General features: G+C 46.1%; 1 protein-coding gene and 1 long non-coding RNA gene across 3 annotated transcripts in view; one reads left to right on the forward strand and one right to left on the reverse strand.

Annotated features, from left to right (window-relative positions):
* The window catches only part of XYLT1 (xylosyltransferase 1), a 317,888-nt gene extending 312,484 nt beyond the window's left edge, over window positions 1–5,404 (reverse strand). The window contains exon 1 of one of the 2 annotated variants that reach the window (XM_033841163.2): window positions 4,821–5,404. In XM_033841163.2, coding sequence (XP_033697054.1) covers window positions 4,821–5,174 — 354 coding nt within the window. In that variant the 5' untranslated portion in view covers window positions 5,175–5,404. The remainder of the gene's footprint in view (window positions 1–4,820) is intronic. The other variant, XM_073792267.1, reaches the window with a different exon arrangement.
* On the forward strand, window positions 4,969–19,280 carry LOC117308229 (uncharacterized). Its single transcript, XR_012326092.1, has 3 exons — window positions 4,969–5,106; window positions 17,110–17,259; window positions 18,486–19,280. It is a non-coding gene; the product is annotated as an uncharacterized lncRNA (long non-coding RNA).
* The last annotated feature ends 4,317 nt before the right edge of the window (window positions 19,281–23,597 follow it).

The raw sequence follows: 23,597 nt of genomic DNA on the forward strand, positions 1-23,597 counted from the left end.
CTGCTGTTCTATTAACTGCATACCATTCTGTGATTGCAAATTAATACTAATAGTAGTAGTAATAAAAAAGATAACATCATATATGCAAAACACCTGAAGGATGCCCGGCAGCTGGCACTCAACAATGCTCCTCCCTCCCCCACATTCCATCCTGCTCCACGCTGACACATAGAGGAGTTGGACGCACTCTATTGCCTTGGATTACACTCAAGCCTTACTTGGCTTGGGAAAATGAATAATTGCGAAAATTTGCTTATTTTCAAACATACTAAGAGTTTCTTTTTAAGAACAACGGCTCACATTTGGCCGTTGTTATTATTATGTGCCAGGCGCAAATTGGCTCCCACGTGTTATTACATTTCAGCCTCACATAACCCTATGAGGTGGCCCTGATTTTCAGAGGAACGAAGTGAGAATGATTGCCCAAGATCCCAGGGGTGGCCAAGAGCAGAGCCGGGACCTGAACCCGGCAAAGGTGGACCCAAGGATAGTTAATGGAGGCCTCTTTCGCTTGTGCTGGGGCCTGGCACGGGTTTCATGTGACTCTTCTCCTGTTCCCATACCCCTTCCTTTGAGCTTGCGTTTTGTTGAGGTTGAGTTTGTATTTTATTTATTTTTTCATTTTCCCTAAAGTATTTTCTCTCTGGTTCTGGTAGATAGGGGCTGGGGGGCAATAGAAATGGGAGATGCAAAGGAAAAACCGGGAGAGTTATAAGTGACAAGTCTTAGGGCAGTAATGACCAAGATAGAGACCAGGTCCAATTATGCTGGCAGCGTGCATTTTTGTCTTTCTGCATGTAGATTTAAGGCCCCACTGATCATAAATAACTCTGGGTGGAAGGACAGACACTTACTGCAGAGATATCCTTAAGGATATTTTGTTTTCTGGGGAAACACACACGCACACACACACACACACACAACAATGTCAGATATCTGCTCTAGCTCAAAGTAATTTCCTTTTCTATTAAGACCATGGATCAAAGTTGGACAATCCCCAGCAAACAGGAACTTATGCTTTGGCTTCCTATTTGCAAAACAGCAAGCATTTGACACTCAACCTTCTGGAAGATTAAAATAAAAAGAAGTGATAAACTAGAGAGAACGTCTAAAGTGTAAGACTGGAAGGAAAGTGAATATATATGTAAAGTATATATAAGCATATAGTAATTTCTACTTTTATTTATCTATTTAACATTTTCCAGTACATGATTAAGCAGATGGCAACATTTGCATCAAGATAAATATTGTTCAGTGATGCATATTTCTGTATACAAAGTGTAATGCACTGCTCAGGCAAAATAAACCTCCATTGAGAGTGTGAGAAAAACAAACCATCAATAAAATACCCTCTGTTCTCTCTGGTCTCAAAACATTTGGATAGAAAGAAAAGCTACGCCTCTGAGGCTGTTAGAACCAGAGGCGATCTGGATACAGTGAACCAATTTTTCAAAGTCACTGCCAATGTCTGAAAAAGTCCTGAGTTATCTGAGTAATGTGAAGTATGAGGAATTTCTGCCGAAAAATCAACATTTCAAAGGAGTCAGACAATACAGAAAGTCCATTCTACTTTAAGAGTGTGTGAGTGTGTGTGTGTGTGTGTGCGCACAATAAAAAATTAGGTTTCTTAAATGAAACTTACTGGGTAATAGTTTATCTAAGGGCACAAGCAATATATGTGAGGACTTCAGAGGATCACTGGGGGCAAAGGGAAAGAAAATAAACATTCGTTACATTAACATACAGTTCTCTTTCATTCTCCCCCAAATTGATTCAGAACCTGTAGTGTGATCTTTTTGACACTCTCCTCAATGTTTTCCCTCCCTTCGTAAGTGAGCCCATCTGTTTCTTACATTCTGAGATGACAATAAAATCCACAGCTTACTGGAGACCCAATGAAGGGATGAGTATCACGGCCGCAAAACTCCGCTGCCATCCACCCAATAATTCTAATATGTAAGAGCTCTGACAGGGGTGGAGAGGAAAAGGGGAGCTTGCAGATCTTTTAGGGATATGCCCGGCTCGCCGCCACCTGCACTCTCTCTGGCTCTGTCTGCTTGAGAAACTGGGTGTTTCTTTTTGACTTCTTAAAATGCACCAAAATTACAATCAGGTCCTTCCATTGGGGTGCAGCTCCCCAAACATAAAAGGTACAAGCTCTGGGAGGGTGAACACAAGGAAGCAGCAAGGTCTGGTTGAGAAAATGCTCTGTCCACAGCGCCTGCCTGACACTCCTTGGGACACACCCACTGCCACCACCACCAGAGCCACAGAGTCCCTCTGCATCCCAAAACCACAACTGTCCTCCCCGCCTGCATCCTCTGCAGAGCACAGAGACAAAGCATCATCTCCCAAGCACGTGCCTCACCAGCTCTTTATGAGAGTCATCTGGAAAATCACAGGGAATTTTTTTTATGTCCCACTCCTGAGTCTCCCGCCAAAGCATCACACACCGGCAGCCTCGGCAGGGTTTGCAAACAAACCATATGTTCTGAGGGCCTCAGTGGCCTGCCGCAAGGCCTGGTCCTCTCCTCCCAGCCTGCAGCCTAAGCTCAGACAACGCCGGACTTTGGGAACAGCCTGCCCCCTTCTGGTCTCCTTGAGCTCCGTGGAAGGGCAGGGCTTGGGTGGGCACAGCTAGAGAAGGACAGACCCCCAGCTCCATCCGGCAGGTCTGTGCTGTGATTTCAGGATCTAGCAGGGCACTGGGGTAGACGTCGGGGAAAGGAAGAGAGAGGACACAAACAGATAAAGTACAAATCCAGGAGAGACAGCAGTGAACAACCGCATGGTAGACAACCACAAAGAAGGGAGAAGGGCAGAAAAAACAAAATACAGCTATGTCTATATCGGAAGAAATTGAGACACTGGGAGATGTGTGTAGGGGGATAGTCACTGGACTTACAGGTGAAAGCAGAGTTTCAGAAAAGCAAAGCAACTCTGCTGCTGGAACTGGTGTTCCAAAAGGAATAAAAAAGGAAAAGTGGCACGCTCCCACTAACCTTCCCAATTGCAAACCTCAGTGCAGCCGAGCTGGGGGATGAGAGAGTAAGACACAGAACTGAACGCACAAAGCAGGTGTGGACACAGGACCCAAAATGTCAGGGATCCAGGAAGAAATCAACCAACCAGGCCTCCTTCCTTCCCTCCGCTTGTTTCAACAGGTGGTATTTGCCTGGAAAGGCACCTCCTGATGCCTGTCCAGACCCCCGGATGCAAAGGGTACAGTATGCCTCCCACGTGTTCCCCAGGCTAGTGGTGCATGTCCTGACCCCCTCCCACCCCACCTCCCCGCAGGCCTCCGAATCTAGAAAGAACTTCTAATTGCGTTTCTTCTATCCACTCCTGGAGTTCAAAGGCAGTGTCTGAGAGTACTCTTTGCTATAAATAAGAGGCATTCGGAATGTTCTGGTTCTCCATCAGGAATCTCACTCCACTCTCCTCCCCACAAATGGGGAAAAGATGTCTCTCCCTGCTACCCACACAGACCAGCCAGCAACGTGAAATGCCATCGCATCACGTCTTGGGCTGGCTCAGCCCACAGGTACAAAGAGCAGCGCTGTGGCAAAGAGGGTCGCCTTGACTCCAAAGAAGTTTAGCAGATCAAAGAGCATCACGCTGTGTCCGAAGGCAGCCTTCAGTGAAGCCTCCCAAAGTGACGAACGACAGAGACATGCATTCAACACCTGAGAGCCTGAAACTACCCCCTGGTGTCTAATGTCCGCAAGGGCTGGGAGAAACTCTCTAGGCAATCGGAGTAATGAAGATACAGACAGACACACAGCACATCGTTATGCCTCAAGACAGACACGCCCACAGGGCACTGAGACCCTGGCCCGAAGTTGGGGACTCTGACCTCTCCTGTGTGGTCCTAGCTCAGTGGGCTAAACAAATCAGCCCAAAGAAGGTGTGAAAGTCACCCCTAGAGAAGTTGGGGGCAGGCAGAAGACACCCTGATGGCCCCAGAAGATCTGCGGAAGGAACAGTTTCAGAGCCTGGTCTGTTCACACCCAAGGAGGGCAAAGTAAACCCACAGAAGCCTAAGTCGAGATGATGTGATCTGACACACAGCTGGTGACAGGAATTAGCCACACACACGAGACAGAGAGCCAAACACAACCACCTAGGAGAAGGGGCCATGCCCTGACACTGGAGAGAGGGCACCAGGACAGGGCAAGGTTAGACACGGGCAGGGTGGAGACAAGAGTCTCAGACTTCCAGGGATGGAAGACAGGAGACTCAAAGTAAGACCAGGCACCCAAGACTGAGTCTTGACTCCGGGGCACGGCTGAGGACTTGGGGCACCGATCCCAGACCCCCTCCCTCTCAGGCTAGGCAAAAACAACGAGGCAGCAAGCTGAGGACTGAGTTGCCTGCACCCAGCTGGGCAAAAACCAAAGATGCGGTGAGCACCACCGCCTAGAGCAGCAGCTGAGGATCCCGGCACGGTCCAGGCACTCAGACCGGGAGCGAGGCGCCAACACCCACAGGCACAGAGCAAGTCGGGGCGCCCAGCGAGAGTGACGGGGTACAGGGGCCCAGCCAGGCTCCGGTAACCCCCAAAGCGCCTCCTCTGGAGATAACTTCCCCAGACCCCAAGGGGGCAGTCCTCAGACTCGGGATGGGGCAGCCGTCGGCCCCTGAGCCTGGGAAGGGACCGAACCCCGGCTTCCAGGGGAAAGAGATGTGGAGCCAGCAAGCTTGGGGAGTCCCGGTCTGATGAGCGGGGTTCAAGGGCTGGGGGGCGTGGGGTCGGGCCGCCTGCCCGCTTGCCTCCCTCCTTCCCTCCGGGACGCGAGCCGAAAAGGCATCTTACTTACCAGCGCCCGCGCGGCCAGTGCCCCTCGGCTGGCCGGCTGCTGCGCGCGGGGTGCTCCGGGGCCGCCTCCTCGCGCCCGCGCCGGCGGCCCCCGTCCTCCTCCGCCTCCGCCTCCGCCGCCTCCTCCTCGGGCTGCAGCCGGCTCGGCGGGCAGGTCCCGGCGCTCGCGGCGCGGGGCCGGGGGCGGCTGCTCCGCTCCACCGACCGATGCACCCCCGCGGCGTTCCCCGGCCCCGGAGTCGAGGCTGCTGAAATTCCACACGACCAGCGTCTGCAGCAGCAGCACGGTGAGCGCCGCGAGCAGCGCCGAGTGCGAGCGCCGGGCCAGCCTCCGAGCGCACGGCGCCGCCACCATCTTCGGAGCGCGGCGAGCGAGCGGGGCGCGGGGGACCCCGGGCGCTACGGGCCGCCCCCGCGCTCCCCGCGGCTCCCGCGGCCGCCGCCGCCGCCGCTCAGGCTCCCGCTCTGGCCGCCGCCGCCGCCGCCGCTGCCTTGGCTCGCCGCCGCTCCTCCGCCGCCGCCGCCGCCGCCTTCACCGCCGCGGCGCGGAGTTTTCAGACGGGCAGGGACCCGGACGTCACCAGGAGGAGGGAAAGGCGGGGAGGCGGGGAGGCGGGGAGGCGGGGAGCTGGAGGCCGCGGAAGGGGGCGGCGGGCGCGCGCGCTCGGGCGGGGCGCGCGGGGAGGGCGGGGGCCTAGCCCGCGGGGTTCCCCCCGCCCCGCAGCCCCTTGCCTGGGCTGGGGGCGCCGGGGGTGGGGAAGAAGCTGCGGGCAAGCGGGCTGGGGTGGAGAGGGGTGGGGCCTGGGGGCGGAGCACGGGAGGGAAAAGGAGGAGGGAGAGGAAGGGGGTGGGGGCGAGCTGAAGGGGCCCACACCCCACCCCCAGGACCCGAGCCGGAGTGGGTGGGGGAAGGGGGACAGTTCCCGCGGCCGAGAAGACGAGGAGGGGTCAAAAAAGCAGGGGGAGCTTTGGGTGAGGGTCGGCCCGCTCAGAATCTAGGGGAGGTCGGGAAGCTCTGGAGGTCCTAAGATCCCCTTCCATGTGGGAAGCAAGCACGAGGCAGCTGAGTGGAGCGGGCTCCCCGCCCGGAGTTTGCGGTCCAGGTGTCTTCTATGAGCACAGAGACTGCTTGGCAGGTGGAGACGGGAGAAACGTGTCAGGAATGTGTCGTCCAGGGAAGGGGCTCACGCTGCGGATCCCTGGATCCCTGGCTTGAAGGGGCAGGGAGGAGGCTACAAATGAGTGTGAGTGACTTCTGAATCACACCCCACCCCCTAGTGCCAAAGATGTACTGTACTAAGTGCTTTATTGAGTCACTTCTCTGATCCCTAAGGACGAACAAGCCAAGAGACTTCCAAACCCAGTTGGCAAGCAAGTGCTTTCATGGGGAAAGGGAGACCCAGTGGAGTTTCTCAACCTTCACTGGCTGCAAGCCCCAAAGTCTGGCCCCTGCGTTCCACCAGGTCCATTCTTCTCATCCACCCTGAAGCCCGTCTTCCTGACTGCACAGGGCCCACCTCCTGGGGGAACAGGTCTTGCCTTCTAAAGTGGAGTTCTTTCCCATCAGGGCTGGACTGTCCTGGTGACCTTGAGCCAGGAGGACTCCTCCCTGGGCCTGAGCTTCCTCTTCTGCCAACGACGGTTAAGGCTGACGATCCCAGCGGCCTCAAGTTTCATAGTCAGCCTTCTCTGACTCAGTCTTTCCCTCCCCTGTCCTCTTGCCCAGCAGCCCTGAACACATGGTGAGCGGATAGAGGGAGTGGGTGGCCCAGACAGGACTTAGCACTATCAGAATACAATAGCAGATCAAATCCCCGGCTTGTCAACCTTGGACTCGGGGTGAACGTTTGGCATCTTGTCCACTGTGTTTGTAAACCAGATCCTAATTTTAAGGGAGGAAAGTGAAGGAATAAAGAGGCTCCATCAGAGGAGGCAGGGAAGAGATGGTTTCATCCACTCAACGACAGTCTGTGGACATCAAGCCGTGTCAGACACTGGGCGAGGTGCAGGAATCCAAAGGTGGGTAAGGCTTCATTTCCCCTTCAGCAAGCTTGGGGTCTAGAGGAGCCTGATGTGCATGTCGGTCGTTAACAAGCAGTGAGGTCAGTGTCACTTTGGAGATGTGCACAAAGTGCTATGGGTTCATGAGGGTGGGGCAGGAGTGACCACCAAAAAGATGCTTTCTGGATCCAGGTAATAAGCCAGCCCGCTTCCCTGAACTGGGAGTGTAAAATGCCAGCTGGTGGCGGGGGGCGTGGTCTGAACTTCAAATGAGACTCAGCCTTCAGATTACCCAAGCCTGGCCAGCCGTGGAGCCAGGCACAGAAGCCTCCCCCTTGCGCTTAGCCCACCTAACCAGGAGTGAGCTAGAACAGAGGCGAGCTCCTATGGCCATGCCACAAGTCTTTTGTCATCTGTTTATCACCTGGGAATATTTTGGTTACAAGTAATAAAGCATTTACTATACCTTTAAAAATAGAGTTTGCTGGATCATATAACGAAATGTTCTAGAGTAAAGATATCAGGTGAAGTTTGATCCAGCAAATCAGAACTATGACCTAGGACTCTTTTACTCTCCGTCTCTCCTCTCTGCCTTTCACGAGGTCTGCTTCATCCTGAGGTCCTCTCTTCATGTCACAGCCAGACATCAATTAATTGTATCCTTTGTTCATTTCTAGCCGAGGAGAAGGAGGGTCAGTATTTCCCAGCATTCTCCTCAAAGGTCCAGATATTCTCTCTTTTTGAACCAGCTTTAGGTCATAGGTCACCCCTAAACTAAGCACTGTGGCCAGAAAGATAGAATGTGCTGATCAGCTTGGCCAAGGTCCCATATACCTCCTCTGGCACCCGGGCGAAGCCAGCTTCCCTACAACCACCTGGATGTTCTATAGGGATCAGGATCTGACAGGAAGGTGGGAATAGGTGCCGGGGAGGCTGCTTCTACTCTATGCAGCCACTGTGATGCTTACATGACCTTGGGCAAGCCACTCCTTTCCCAGGACTTCAGTTTCTTTCATGCCAAATGAAGGATTGGATGAGATGGTCCCCAAGATCATCATGTCATGTCCCCAAAACTCTTCCTCAGTGTCTAAAGAGAGCTTTTCGATCCAGCAGAGGCTGCCCTGGAGACTCTTGTCATCCCTGCCCTCTGGCCCGTCTTTGCTTCAACGGCTCTGCTGCGTTCTTCCTCTAAGCAGCAATGATGTTATCGGCTTCCTCCACGTGATACGTTTAACCACAGTCCTTTGGGGCCCACACTCTGGTTCAGCTCCCTCGAGGGCCACAGGCTGAAGGAGTGAGGTTAAGGATCCAGGCCCCCAAGTCCCTGGAGAAAGAGAGAGTGGTTTGTTTATCTCAACTCCTAAAATGCCACATGAAAAAGAGGTTTAAAAGCTCCGGGCAGGTTATGGGTGCCATAAACAGCTTATGTGAGGTTTTTAGGATGAAAAAATCACCTGAGATAGAGGAGCGGGAAGGCAGAATTCTAGGGCCCACCTTCCTGCCCCAGGACAGACGAGCAGCACCTCAGGCACCTTCGTGGAGATCAAGCACTGCCTGAGACTCTGGCGGAAGCAGCCGTTAGCAACAGCAGCAAGTTTCTTGAGAATTTTTAAAGCTCATTCAGTCGTTCAACACAGATGTATTGGACCCTATTATGTGCCAGGCGTCATGCTGGGCAGGCGAGATATAGAAATGAAGAAGATTCCCTAAGGAATTTTTCTTTTTAAGTACGGTTCTTACTCTTGCATTAACTGAGAGCCAGAGCTCAAAAAAGTTCCAGCTGATTTGTGGGATTCCCTTCCCTTCCCCATCCCCACATCTTGTTTCATCACTGCTTTCCAATGAGAGGAGAGTAAATCAGTGAATCAGTAGTTTTGAGCTCCTGGTTTGCCCAGCACTAGGCTCGGGGCCGAGAGGGAAATCGGGAGGAGAAGTGGGGCACGGTCTTCACCCTTAAGGAGCTGTCAGATTGCCAGCTCTGCCGCTTTTTAACTGAGACTTTCAGCACCAATTGTTCCCTTCTTTATGCCTCAGTTTTTTCATCTGTAAAATGGGGGGATAATAATAGGGCTTTTCTCATAGATTTCTTGTAAGGATTAAATTAGATAACCCATGTAAAGATTTTTTTCTATAGAGACTGGCACACAGTAAGTGCTCAATAAAGGTAAGGCATTATTGATTTCATTTATAACAGTAAGGCAGAGTCGAAAGATATAAGAGGGAAAAAAGCATAGTCAGGGAAGGCAGCCTGGAAGAAGTGGCACTAAACCTAGTCCTTGATTTTGATGGAGGACTGCCAAGTACCCCAAGGGCGGGGAGCTGGTCTCATTCTTCTCGGCTCTCTCTGGCACTTTCCATAGTGCAGGGCACTGAGTCAACTCTGGTTGAGCAATGAACACAATTGACAGGCGTGCAGCTGGAAATGAGCCTAGTGTGTTCCTCGAGCGGCAAGACAGCTGGCGAGTGGAGCTTGGTACCCACAAGTTCGCAGACCCCATCACAGCAACTTTTTAGTTGTATGATTTTAAGCAAGTTGTTTAACCAGACCTCAATATCTCCATGTGTAAAAAGTGAAAGAGAGTAATACCTATTTCTTAAGTTTACTAGGGGGCAGGGACAGGGAAGCGGCATCATATATTTCCTATAAGATGTTGGCACTGACCAATGGCAGAGTTGAAGGAATGTTAGCAGGCTGGTCTGTAAGGAAATGCTCTCCCCTTCTCTCAAATAGTTCTGGCAGAAGGTACCAGAGACCTAGGGCTTGACATGCCTTCTTCTGAATTTAAATAAACTTCAGCCTAAGAATAAATTTAGTCAAATATGTGGTTATTATTTTTTAAAATCTTAAGCATGTGCCTGTTTCTTTTTGGTTTACTAGAGGCTTTTTTTACCCAGACTCTACAAATTGACCCTGACTTTGCTCTTAAAAAATTAAAAACCTCCCCCTAGGTTTCACTTCTGCATCATCAGAAGTGAAATCATCAACATGGGTCACCTGTTCCTGAGTGTCAGCAGGAGAGTTATGCATGGAACATCCATCTTCCCATCCCCAGGAATTCCCAATTCTCTCCAACAAGTGCATGCAAACACCAGGGTTCCAGGGCGCTTGGAGGTCAGAAGAGCCAGGATGCCCAAAGCCCCTCCCTCGGGGCCCCCAGAAGCACATGAAGCCATGAACACGCATCACCTGTACCACACCCCCCCCCAACCCAACCCAAGAGAAGGAAACAGCCTCTGTTCAGACCACAGGCTTAGGCAGAGGACATGCCCCGCCAGACTCCCAGCTGTGCTTCTGAAACCTGCAGCTTTTCCAGAGAACCATCCAGCCACTGTATCAGCAGAGGGAGCTCTAGGTAGCAAATAACTGTCCTCTGACAGCAGACAGTACTTTCCTGTAGAAAAGATTTGTAGGAAACAAGGAAAAGCAGGGGTCCTAAGTGGAGCTGGCGTCCATCCTGTGCAGAAGAAAACGCCACCAATTTGCAAGGGTAGCTTGGGGGGTGGGGGTCAGGGCTGGGTAGTGATCCGGGAGAGGAAGAGACACCAGCTGAGGAAAAGATGCATGAAAGTCACCACACTGCTTAGCGGATTATCTGACCTTGTTCTGTACCAGCCCTTTGACCCACTTCTAGACATCTCACAGCCTTTGTACTACCCTCTCAATGATGTGATGTTTGAAAAGGGGACACACTCCAGATCCAAGTCTTAGACTAGTTTGGCAGACTTCTTTTTTTCTTTAAAATAAATGTTTATTTTGTGTGTTAGTGGTGTGCGATCTTGTCCCTAGGGCTATAGGCTTAGAACTGTGGGAGGACAGCAGTGATGATAGTGGTGATGATAACGATGGTGATGGTGAGAGTTAAAATTTTTTGAGCGCTTACTATGTGCCAAGCCCTGTATTGATACTGTTAACAATAGTAGTCACCAAATATTTATTGCGAACCTACGAGATACCCAGGATGGTGCTCATGTCGGGGCATTCAATGCTGAATAAAACATGGAAGGCCCATGCTCTCCTGGAGATTGCATGCTAGATTCTAGACTGCAGATGGGACCAAGATAAGTAAATAAATATGTCAACAAGTAATGTCAGAGAGTGATGAGTGTTCCGAAGAAAATTAAAAGGAGCCACCTGCTAGAATGACCAGAATAGGGCAAGTTTAAACAGGCTGGCCAGGGGGCCTCAGCAAGGGGGTTACGCTGGAGTGTTTCGTGAACTGTCGTCTGACTTCTTTAAAGCACCATGATCTGTCGGCCGAATAAGTAACAGATCTATTTTTTCAAACGTGTATACGTGCTCTTGTAATGTATAAATGACAAATGCCACTTAATTCATAGTAGTTCTTTTGTCGTTTTGGATGATTACTCATTGTTGAAATTGTTGAAAACTCAACAATTTGCGTGGTATGATGGGGGGATGGAATGAATTAGGAAAAAGTTCATTTAAAAAAGAAAAAAGTTAAAAGGATACCATCTTACCAAAAAAACATCTGTAACATCTTATGGAAAAACCCAAATGAACCTTTTGGCCAACCCAATAATATTACACCTCAATCTTTTTTGTCCAAACACCGTTTTGTGCTATTAACTTTATACTCATGCCTCTCAGAGGTTCTCTGTGTTACCAATGTTTCTGTCTAGTCCCTGTGTCTTTAAGGTGGTAGGTTCAGCCTTTTACCCCAAACTCTTCTCCTATCTTGTTTGCAGCCTCTGTTCTGCACCCTCATCTCAACCCATCTTCTACCTGTTGTTATTCCTCAGTGTCGCTCAAGTCTCTTTCACTTGTATAACTCAGGAATCCATTTCAAAAAGGCTCAAGGGAAAAGGGCATTTATTGGAAGCCTCTTAGTTCTTCTTCTGGGGTTTTGTCTTGTTCCTTTGTTAGAAACATATTCCTCTGTCTCCTAATTTTGCCTAATTCTCTGTATTTATGTCTACATATTAGGTAGGTTTGTTACATTTTCCAGTCTTGGAGAGGTGGCCTTATGTAGGATACATCCTATGAGACCAAACAGCATACTCTCCTCTGGAAACAAAAGCTGTATATTCTAGGGGTGCCTGCTATACAGGTTGTATATTCTCTTCTGTTGTGGAAGTGACCACTGCTGTTGGCACACTGGTGGGTGGGGCTGGCCCCTGGCCTGGTTGGCTGCCAGGCCCTGCCTCATGCAGAGGTTGCTGACCTGCAGGTGTTTTGTGCCAGGTCCCAGGGTTTTGCCTATGGGGCCTATGTGGGCTGGGGCTGGTGCCAGACTTCTGGTGGATGGGTCTGTGTCCTGTGGCAGCTGGTTACAGGGCCAGGAAGGTCCAGGGTTGGTGCTGACCCACTGGTTTGGGGGGTCAGGTTCCCAGAGCAGCTGGCTGGGGGTACTAGGGGGCCTGGGGCTGGTGCCCACCTACTGGTACTCCAATGTCGTTTAAACAATTGCAAATCATACACAGTGATGCTGAGACTTGATCAAATGATAGAATCACCTGGAGCATTTTTTAAAACTAATGATGTTCAAACCCCATCCACAGAATTTCCTATTCAATCCCTCTGGGCTATGCCAGGCATCAGCATCTTTTTTTTTTTTTTTTTTTTTTGCGGTACGCAGGCCTCTCACTGTTGTGGCCTCTCCAGTTGTGGAGCACAGGTTCCGGACGTGCAGGCTCAGCGGCCATGGCTCACGGGCCCAGCCGCTCTGCGGCATGTGGGATCTTCCCGGATCGGGGCACAAACCTGCGTCCCCTGCATCGGCAGGCGGACTCCCAACCACTGCGCCACCAGGGAAGCCCCAGGCGTCAGCATCTTAAAACAGCTCTCCAAATGATTCTAATGCGCAGCCAGGGTTGATAACCTTGACCACAGAAAGTAATTATAAGTGTTTCGATTCTTTTAAAACCCACTTCTGATGGATAGCACCAGAAAAGAAAACTATAAATTTTACTTATGAATAAAGGCAAACCTTTTCACTAAGCTATTGGCACCAAACGAATGAAGTGTTATGGCAAAGGAGAGCTTATTCCAGGAATTCAAGGCTTGTTTGGATGAGGGAAGGTATCAACATAATATCTTAATTACATCAATATTAAAGGTGAAGCTGAAAAGCCATTTGAGTAAATTTGGTAGTCATTTCTAATAAGTCAACAAGTAAATCATTAATAGAAGGAAATCACCTAAATATAATTTAGGCTAATGAGTAAAAAACCCTATTCCAAATGGTGAATTATTTAAATAGTTACAAAAGTTCTTGCAAATGCATTAAAATAAGAAAATAAAATAAGTGTAAGCATTGGAAAGAAAATTTTAAACTATTTTTACTGATGGTTTGCTTGTATACTAAGGAAACTAGTAGACTTTAATAGAAATTAAAACAATAATCTTACTAGAATCAATAAGAGTGTTTGTAAGATGACTGGAAACAATAAAACTATATAAATATTAATAGCTTTTCTCTATACTAACAATAATGACTTTGAAATGGATATGGGAGAACTTAGATGGAAAAAATATCCCAATCACAATAGCACCACCATAAAATAACTTGGGGAACAGTTAAGAAGAGAAGCTCAGGAATTATATGAAGAAAAGTATTTTAAAAATAATTTTCACAATCATTGAATTTCATAAAACAAGATTCACACAAATGGAAACAAATACCATATTTCTGAGTGGGAAGATATAAAATGCAAATATTACCAAAGTTAATGAAATTAACTTAAAATTTCAGTATCAATTAGAATATCAACAACTTGCTTTTAGTGTTGAAGAGAGGGAGAGTAGGAGACTAGATTAAACAAACGGAAGAGGAGACGCCCTAAAATAGCCAATAAATAAACAAGTGTCAAGGATAGACTTGCCTCAAGTTATATCAGAATATAAGTCAAACTTAATAAATATGTTATTGCTGGTTTAGGAATAGAAAAAGGTAGATCATTTAGATCTCTTACAGAGAACTCCTTATATGACAAAGGTGATGTTTGAATCCAGTAGGAGAACATGGTCTCTTTAAAGTATGTTGCTGGCCCAACTGATTTTCCATTGGGAAAAAATAGTGTTGAGCACTTATATCATGTACAAGAAGATTCCAGATGGATTAAAGTCTTGAATATAAGTAAAACAATAAAAATGACAGAAGAGAAAGAAAGAAAGAAAGAAAGAAAGAAAGGAAAGAAAGAAAGGAAGAGAGGAAGGAGGGAGGGAGGAAGAAAAGAAAGGAAGAAAGAAGGAAAGAAGGAAAGGAGAAAGCAACTCTTTAAGAATAAACTACAACAGGAGGATGGGGAGGTCAGGCAGAGCTTGACCTGAGGGAGGGAAAGACATAAACTGGGAAAGAATAAGAAGGATGCTTAGTGTGGTGAAAATATTAATGGCACAGTTGACAACTATTGGGTAACATAAAGGGAGGCAAGAATTCTACCACTGAACCACCAGTGCCTCAGCGTGGGTAATATAAAGGACGGAAGTACAGATTCATGCTACCACGTGGAGGAGTCTCAGAAACGTGCTCAAGAAGAAGCCAGACACAAAAGTCCATATACTGTGTGATTTCATTTATACGAAATGCCCAGAATAGGCAAATCTATTAAAACAGAAAGAAGCTTAGTGGTTGCCAGAGGCTGGGGAAAGGCAGGTACAGGAAGTGACTGATAATGTGTACACAGTTTCTTTGGGGGATGATGGATATGTTCTAAAATTAGATTGTGGTAATGGTTGCATAACTGTAAACACACCCAAACAGGTGCATTTTACAGTATGTAAATTAAATCTCAGTAAAGCTCATTAAACCACAGAGTAAACCACATTTGTTTACTAACTTTGCAAAACATAGGGTAACCTATTTCACCAAGGCTATAAGGCTCAAATGTCCTTTTTCCAGAATTGGCATATACCATTTCAAATAGGTCAGTTGTCAGAAATCTAAATGGAAGCTCAGTACATCACCATCACCTAAAACTTCAAGTGTGCGTTACCTTAGCAAGAGGTATGGCTTGGTGATTAAATGTGCCAGTTCTGGAGGCAGACCACACTGGGTTCAAATGCCAGTCTCGATACGTACTCCCTGTGTGGTCTGTGGCCTGTTTCCTTATCTGCAAAATGGGAAGAATTAAATGAGGTGATGTATATAAATAATTTAGGTAATGTCTGGCACATAGTAGGTGCTCAATAAATGTGATGGTGTTGACGATAACGGGGTGGTGGTGATTAGGATTAGAGCAGGAAAGAATCTGAGAAATATGTATAAATATGTTTATTTTTATTCATTCTAATTTTTACTTATATGTATTTTTTTATACATAGATAATTTATGTTACCATTCACACTATTATCCGTGGTGAGTTATCATCTGGCAAATTAATTTTGTCAAGTTCCACAGCTGCTAGAGAGAAAATCACTGGCTTCTCCCAAAGTCATTTATTAAACTGGAGAGGAAAATATGTGGTATCTTCAAACTTTCTAATCAACATGCCAAGGACAGATGGAAGGAGAACTAAATGCTGTTTGTAGAGTCTGAATAGCACCCCTCTAAGTTCCTTTGTAGGTGGCGGAAGCAACCTCTCAGCAGCTTGCTTTGGGAGGACCTTGCATACACCAAGGTTCCACAGTGATGGGAAAGGAAGACATCTCTATAGTCTAACGCAGTGATAGTGCTTTGGTTTTTAAAGGCAAAGAAGGAGATGTATTTCTTTGTAGGGTGCAAAGTGCAAATTTTTATTGAAAAATCATGGCATAGAAAGGACTCGTGGGTGTCTTTTGGTGTGCTGGAAAAGTACTACACCTTGACCTGGGTAGTGGTACCCGGATACATGCATAAAGAGTAGTTTAGCTCTACCCTTAAGATGTGTGTACTTTATCACTTTATGTATTTTATGTCTCTGAGAGAGAGAGAGAGACAGAGATAGAGACAAAGAAAGATTTGGAATCTACCCAAGTATTCCAAGGAAATACTCATACATTCATGTATACAGAAAAAACCTTATATACAAATATAGTCATCATAGCATTTTTTACAATAGCAAAACATCAGAATCAACCTAACATTGGACAATACCATCTAAAGGTTAAGTAAATTATGGCATATTCACTTATTGGAATATTTATACAACTAAAATGTGTGTGGAGAGTTTGCAAAAATATGGAGAAATGCCATGTTATAAAGTTAAATTGGAAAAAAAATCAGAATGTAAAATCTTTACGTATAATACGCCAACATAATTGTGCTAAAATATCATAGAAAAATGACAAGAGGGAAATACTCCAGATTTTAATACTATCCTCTAGTGGTGAATCTATGGATGACGTTGTTTTCTTCTTTCAAATTTTCTGCATTTATAATAAATATGTTTAATTTTCACAATTGTATAAATGTAATCAATACTTTTAAATTTATAACAGAAAAAAGCAAACATTGGACCGGGAATCAATCTTGCAGTGACTAATAGCATGGGATGTTTGGAATTGCAGACTTGTTGTCAGATGCCGGTCTCTTTACTTTAAAAGGGCAGTCATTCCCATGGCTAAAACCAATTTCCTAAGGAGACCACCATCAGCTTCAGCGTTACAGCTCAGTAGTATTCTCCTGACATACAGTTTAGAGATGTACCACCTGCTCAGAAAATAGTTGGTTATCTTCTACCAATTAAGGATTTCTCCTTTGTTGCCAGAACAAGTGCTTCAGAAACTTACACTTCTGGGAAGTTTCTGTGCAGCCAGCACTAGATTAAAATGCTGTAACTTAAAGGAGATTTAATATCCCAAGATGAGATCATACCAATATACATATTTTCAGAGGAGGTTCCTTTGAACCTATAGTTATGAGCATTCCAGGTTTCCTCCAAAACCTTCAACCACTAAGGAAAGACCCACATTATGGGAGGAGGAACTTGGAGGAATTTGAGCTTGATCATTGAGTAAGATTGCTAGTGAAGACATAGGTGATGACAGTATTAACTAACCTCACTGCATTTATCCTTTAGTCATCCATTTATTAACTATTTATCGAGTACTAGACATTGTGCTAAACTCCACTATTTTTAAGCTTACACTAGAGGTTAGCAAATAACTTTCATCTTGCACACCAAATTTGATCAGTTGGTAGTGGTGGCCTAGAGTGCTCTGCTGGAAAAGATTCTGGGACTGTATCCAGACTCAGATGAAAAGAGTAATGATCGATTAGTAATGTCTGCTATTATTGTGGACAGGGAAATTGTGGTTTATGTGCCATGCATTTGCCATACCTGCTGGATTATTTCTGCCAATTTAATGATGGTCACTTCAGCCTTGACACATGCTCTATATCCTACAGGTTGAAAAAACCAAGTTCTATCCAAGTTAACATCACTGGAGAAACATTAACAGAGGAGGACGAAACAGTAAATGTTGGCCATCTGCTCCATGCTAGACCTTGTACAGTCCTCTACATATAAGTCATCGTATCTCAGGATATCCCTTTAAGGTGAGCATTATTATTGCCTTTTGACAGATGAGGACCTAGGCTAAGAGAAGGGAAACAACTCTTCAAAGTCCCACAGTCACAGCAGAATTATACATTGAGCCAATGAACAACTCGGGCTTAACATGGAACCAAATAAAATATGATAGTGTCCCCTACTTTTCAGAAGGTCATAAAGCTAATCCTGCTAATTTTTAATAATTACTTTAGTTAAATGGGTCCCTTTGGAGAAATATGTAATCCAGTTTGTTCATCAAGACAAGATAAGGCACTGTCTGTTCCATTTTCTGCCCAACCCCAGAGTGGCTGGTGTCATTTGGTGAGGGTGGTGCTCATGTCACCCTAGCAACAAGCCCAGAGCTTTATGATCTTGGCTACAAATGCACCCTCTATGGTTGAGCCCCAGAAAATCCAACCCACTCTTTTTCAGTCTGGATCCAATGTCTGATTATTTGGTGGACCAGTCATTGCCTCATAAAATCACATATAATTACATCTTATTAAACGTTTACTATATGCCGATCCCTCTGCTAAGAGCTCCAGCTGCACCATGGCATTGCATTTCATCCTCACAGTATCCCTATGAGGTAGATAGTATAGTTATCCCGATTAGACACATAAGAGACATGAGATTTTAGGGTAGAGAAACTTAGTCAAAGTCATAAGAGTTGTAAGGTAGGGCTGAGGTTCCAACCCAGGGAATCAGACTCCAGAATCTATGGCTCAACTTCAATCTAAATGGTTTAATTTAACTTTTCTTACCAATTTCCAACACATCTTCCTTAGTGGGTTACCCTAGAAACAGACTCTGAGATAGCGATTCAAGTGGAAGTCATTTGGCAGGAAACACCAGTAGAGGAGTGGGAAATTGAAGCAGGGGAGGGAAGGAAGCCTGTAAAATGTATCTCAGGAAGCAATGTATCTGGGAAGCACCATGTAAAATGTGCCCAAAGGGCAGGGAGCTGAGGTATTTATACACCAATTCTTAGCAGTTAGTGGTTGAGTGCTGCTCTCAAGGGACATGAATTCACTGGCATTTCCAGTCTGCCACACATGTGGGCAGAATGAGTGCTGGTGACCAGAGAAAGCCCTTAGGCCAAGAGCTCTAGAACTGGAGGTGGAAGCCAGAGAGCCTGTAAGGAAACCTACAGGCCTGGGGGATGTGGGCAGGACATCAGCGACTACTTCACTGTGTCCACTTTCTTCCTCTTTTTTTTTTTTTTTTGCAGTACGTGGGCCTCTCACTGTTGTGGCTTCTCCTGTTGCGGAGCACAGGCTCCGGATGCGCAGGCTCAGCGGCCATGGCTAACGGGCCTAGCCGCTCCACGGCATGTGGGATCTTCCCGGACCGGGGCGCGAAACCGTGTCCCCTGCATCGGCAGGCGGACTCTCAACCACTGCGCCACCAGGGAAGCCCTCTTCCTCATTTTATTTATAAACAACTTTATTGAGGTATAAATTATAGACTATAACGTTTACTCATTTTAATTGTACAATTTAATAATTTTTAGCAAATTTACTGAGTTGCATGACCATCACCATAATTTATTTTTAGAGCATTTTCATCACCCCAAAAAGAACCCACATGCCCATTTACAGTTAATCCCTGTTCCCACTCCCAGCTCTTGGCAACCACTAATCTACTTTCTGTCTCTATGGATTTATCTTTGGGGACATGTTACATAAGTGGGATCATTGTCATTTGTCTCTAGGTATTTTCTGATTCCTCTTTGATTTCTTCAGTGATCTCTTGCTTACTTAGTAATGTATTGTTTATCCTCCATGTGTTTGTTTTTTTTACGTTTTTTCCCCTGTAATTGATTTCTAATCTCATAGCATTGTGTTCAGAAAAGATGCTTGATATGATTTCAATTTTCTTAAATTTACTGAGGCTTGATTTGTGACCCAAGGTGTGATCTATCCTGGAGAATGATCCGTGCGCACTTGAGAAGAAAGTGTAATCTGCTGTTTATGGATGGAATGTCCTATAGATATCAATTAAATCTATCTGGTCTATTGTGTCATTTAAAGCTTGTGTTTCCTTATTAATTTTGTGTTTGGATGATCTGTCCATTGGTGTAAGTGAGGTGTTAAAGTCCCCCACTATTATTGTGTTACTGTTGATTTCCTCTTTTATAGCTGTTGCCTTATGTATTGAGGTGCTCCTATATTGGGTACATATATATTTATAATTGTTATATCTTCTTCTTGGATAGATCCCTTGATCACTATGTAGTGTCCTTCCTTGTCTCTTGTAACATTCTTTATTTTAAAGTCTATTTTATCTGATATGAGTCTTTATTTTGATTTCCATTTGCATAGAATATCCTTTTTCATCCCCTCACTTTCAGTCTGTATGTGTCCCTAGGTCTGAAGTGGGTCTCTTGTAGACAGCATATATATGGGTCTTGTTTTTGTATCCATTCTGCAAGCCTGTGTCTTTTGGTTGGAGCATTTAATCTATTCATGTTTAAGGTAATTATTGATATGTATGTTCCTAATACCATTTCTTAATTGTTTTGGGTTTGTTTTTGTTGGTCCTTTTCTTCTCTTGTGTTTCCCATTTAGAGAAGTTCCTTTAGCATTTGTTGTAGAGCTGGTTTGGTGGTGCTGAATTCTCTTAGCTTTTGCTTGTCTGAAAAGCTTTTGATTTCTCCATTGAATCTGAATGAGATCCTTGCTGGGTAATCTGCATTGTAGGTTTTTGTCTTTAGTCACTTTAAGTATACCCTGCCACGCTCTTCTGGCCTGCAGAGTTTCTGCTGAAAAATCAGCTGATAACCTTATGGGGATTCCTTTGTATGTTATTTTTTGTTCTTCCCTTGCTGCTTTTAATATTTTTTTGTTTGAATTTAATTTTTGATAGTTTGATTAATATGTGTCTTGGTGTGTTTATCCTAGGGTTTATCCTGTATGGGATTCTCTGTACTTCCTGGACTTGGGTGACTATTTCTTATCCCATGTTTGGGAATTTTTCCACTATAATCTCTTCAAATATTTTCTCAGACCCTTTCTTTTTCTCTTCTTCTTCTGGGACTCCTGTAATTCGAATGTTGGTGAGTTTAGTGTTGTCCCAGAGGTCTCTGAGACTGTCTTCGATTCTTTTCATTATTTTTTCTTTATTCTGCTCCTTGGCAGTTATTTCCACCATTCTGTTTTCCAGCTCACTTATTTGTTCTTCTGCCTCAGTTATTCTGTTATTGATTCCTTCTAGTGTATTTTTCATTTCAGTTACTGTGTTGTCCATCTCTGTTTGTTTGTCCCTTAGTTCTTCTAGATCTTTGTTAAACATTTCTTGTATTTTCTCAATCCTTGTCTCCATTCTATTTCTGAGATTCTGGATCATCTTTACTATTATTACTCTGAATTCTTTTTCTGGTAGATTGCCTATTTCCTCTTCATTTATTTGGTCTTGTAGGTTTTTACCTTGCTCCTTCATGACACATTTTTTTGCCATCTCATTTTTTTAATTTTCTTAATGAGTGGGATTGTGTTTCTGTCTTACTGGTTGTTTGGCCTGAGGCTTCCAACACCTGAGTTTGTAGGCTGTTGGGTAGAGCTGGGTCTTGGTGCTGATATGAGGACCTCTGGGAGACCTCACTCTGATGAATATTCCCTGGGGTCTGAGGTTCTCTGTTAGTCCAGTGGTTCACACTTGGAGCTCCCACCGCAGGGACTTTGGCCCGACCCCTGGCTCATGAACCAAGATCCCACAAGCTGTGTGGGGCAGCAAAAAGTAAAAAGAAAGAACAATAACAAAGTAAAAAATAAAATTAGGTTAAGAAATTAACAGGTATGTTAAAAAGAATATAAAAATAAAAATATAAATGAAACAACAACCAGAAGGTAAAACAGACCACAATAGTAAAAAAGAGGAGTAGGAAACAAAATAAAAGGTGGAAAACGTCTTGGCTGTGGAGGGCGGGGCCTAAAAAGGGGCAGGGTTTGGCAGTGGGTGTGGCCTATGCTTAGGACCTACAGGGCTGGAAAAGGCCCTGTGGGGTGTGGGTTGTGGGGGGTGGGGTTTAGCCTAACGGAGCAGAAGGGGCCCAGGCATGCCCCCACCTCTGGTCTCAGAGGGTGAGTGACCCCACCTGGTAGCCCAGCAGACTTCCTGGGCTTGAGTGGGTGAGGCAAACGCCCTCCAATCCTCTACTGCTCTTCTGGTCCTGGAGGGCCCCTCCTGCCTGCCTCTCCTGCTCCCCTCCCCCCCGCCCCCGGCCTCCCTCCTATGCCCCCAGGACAAATACAGCCCAGAAAGGGCCTCTGAGGGCATAGGACCCAGCCTGAGAGCCAGGCATACCTCCTTGGCTGATTGGGCAGGGGATACGCTGGGTGCGCTCCCCCCGATCCCCCCGAGGGTCCCTCCAGGTGTGGGAACCCATCCCCCCTCTCAGCCACCCCTCAGGGATGCCAGTCCTGTCTAGGCTCCACTTCTCCCCCCTCAATCCCCCCACATCCTACCGGTTCACTTGGGGGTTCCTCCCGTCTCCTCGGGCTTCGAGGTCCCCCACCAGTGTCCTGCAGGCACCCTAGTCGTGTGGAGACGTGAACTCCATGTCTTCCCACACCACCACCTTGACTCCTGCCCCTACAATCTCTTATCTCTCTAAGATGGGGTAACAATATGGACTACATTACGGAATTTTTAAGAGCGTGAACAATATATCCAAGGTAGTGACCAGAGTTCCTGGCACAGAGGAGGGGTCAAAATGACAAAATCACCAAAAACGACCAACCAACAAACAAAATATCCCAAACTATTATTATCACTAGTTGGAAAACTTCTTGGTCCCTTGTAGATTTGAAGATGTTTGTGATTTTTATCTCCAATAAGACACAATCATCCCTCAGTATTCACCGGGGATTGATTCCAGGACCACTCCCATATCAAAATCCACAATGCTCAAGTCCCTTATATAAAATGGGGCAGGACAGTCAGCCCTTTGTGGGTGCAGAACTCGTGGATATGGGTGGCTGACTGTGATCAGGACCTAAGGAGTTTGGTGCTGAGGTCGAAGGGCTCTACCTTCAATACTAACCAACTACGGTGGGGCATGGAGGGGTGTCAGAAACAAAATAATCACTGTTCTTGCCTCTTCCCCAAAGTTACCCCGATGTTTTAAAACTACTGAGTTACTGTGTCCTCCACCCTCTTTTCTCCACTCAACTCCTCCTTCATCGGGATGGGTCTGTTTCCTTGGCCCCCCTTTCAGTGTCTTTAGGCTCCCCCCCTTACATATCCATCTCTGCAAACCCCTTAAGCATCTTACCCAGGTCTCGCCACTTGTAAATTGTAGAGCCAGGTTTTGAACAGAGGCTTGTGTGATCTATGACACATCCCAGGAATGAGAGAGAGATTGGAAGAGGGCTTTGATATACCAATAATAATAATGATTCACCCATTAATTATAATTTCTTATCATTACTCACAGTGATAAATGCCAATGGATAAAGTATAAGGTAAAGCTCTTGCTCACACAATAATGGTGGTTATAGTGTCTGTTTACTGAGCACCTGCTATTTACCTGTACCTGTATTATTCTATGGATTCCTCTCAACAGCACTTGCACATTGATTATTTTATGATGTCCATTTGATATACAAGGGCCCTGAAATGCAGGGAGCCCCATGTCACAGCCAACACATCTACTGTTTAATAGATATGGAGAAAGACCCGCGGTCAGGGAATGGAAGGGTAAATATAATGTTGGAGAGGAGGGTGAAGGGAGGAGGAGGTGATTTTCTCATATTCTCTTGGGTCTCCTGCATGACAGCGGGACTCTCTCCTCTAAATTCCCCTACTTTCTGAGACACAGTGAGTCCTTCAGCCTGGAGCTAGGACAGTTCATAAGGATCACCTGGTCTTCACTTGATTTCATCCAGCTGGGTTGGTTTGCTAGGGCCACCTTAACAAAGTACCAGAACCCAGGCAGCTTAAACACAGGCTGCACCTCTAAATACCGTCACGCTGGGGACTTGGGTTTCAACATATAATTTTAGGGTGTGAGATAACAGAAAATATAAAGATTGGTCCTTGCCCTCAATACCTGGCACAGAGCTCCTAAAACCCTTGTAAATTCCTAAGTGATAAGAGCCCTAGAAGCATCTTTTGTTCTACTGAGGTGACTCTGGGTGGGCTCTTGGATGGCTCCTGGTTGGGGGCTGGTCACCAGAAAGACTAAGCCATGACTAGAAGCTTGGAATTTTCAGCCCCACCCACATTCTCCAGAGAGGGAAGAGGGGCTGGAAATGGAGTTAATAATGGATCATGCCCACACGAGGAAGCCTCTATGAAATCCCAATAATATGGGGTTCAGAGAGCTTTCAGGTTGGCGAGC

This window comes from Tursiops truncatus, chromosome 15 (genome assembly GCF_011762595.2).
Source record: "Tursiops truncatus isolate mTurTru1 chromosome 15, mTurTru1.mat.Y, whole genome shotgun sequence".
Taxonomy (NCBI): domain Eukaryota; kingdom Metazoa; phylum Chordata; class Mammalia; order Artiodactyla; family Delphinidae; genus Tursiops; species Tursiops truncatus.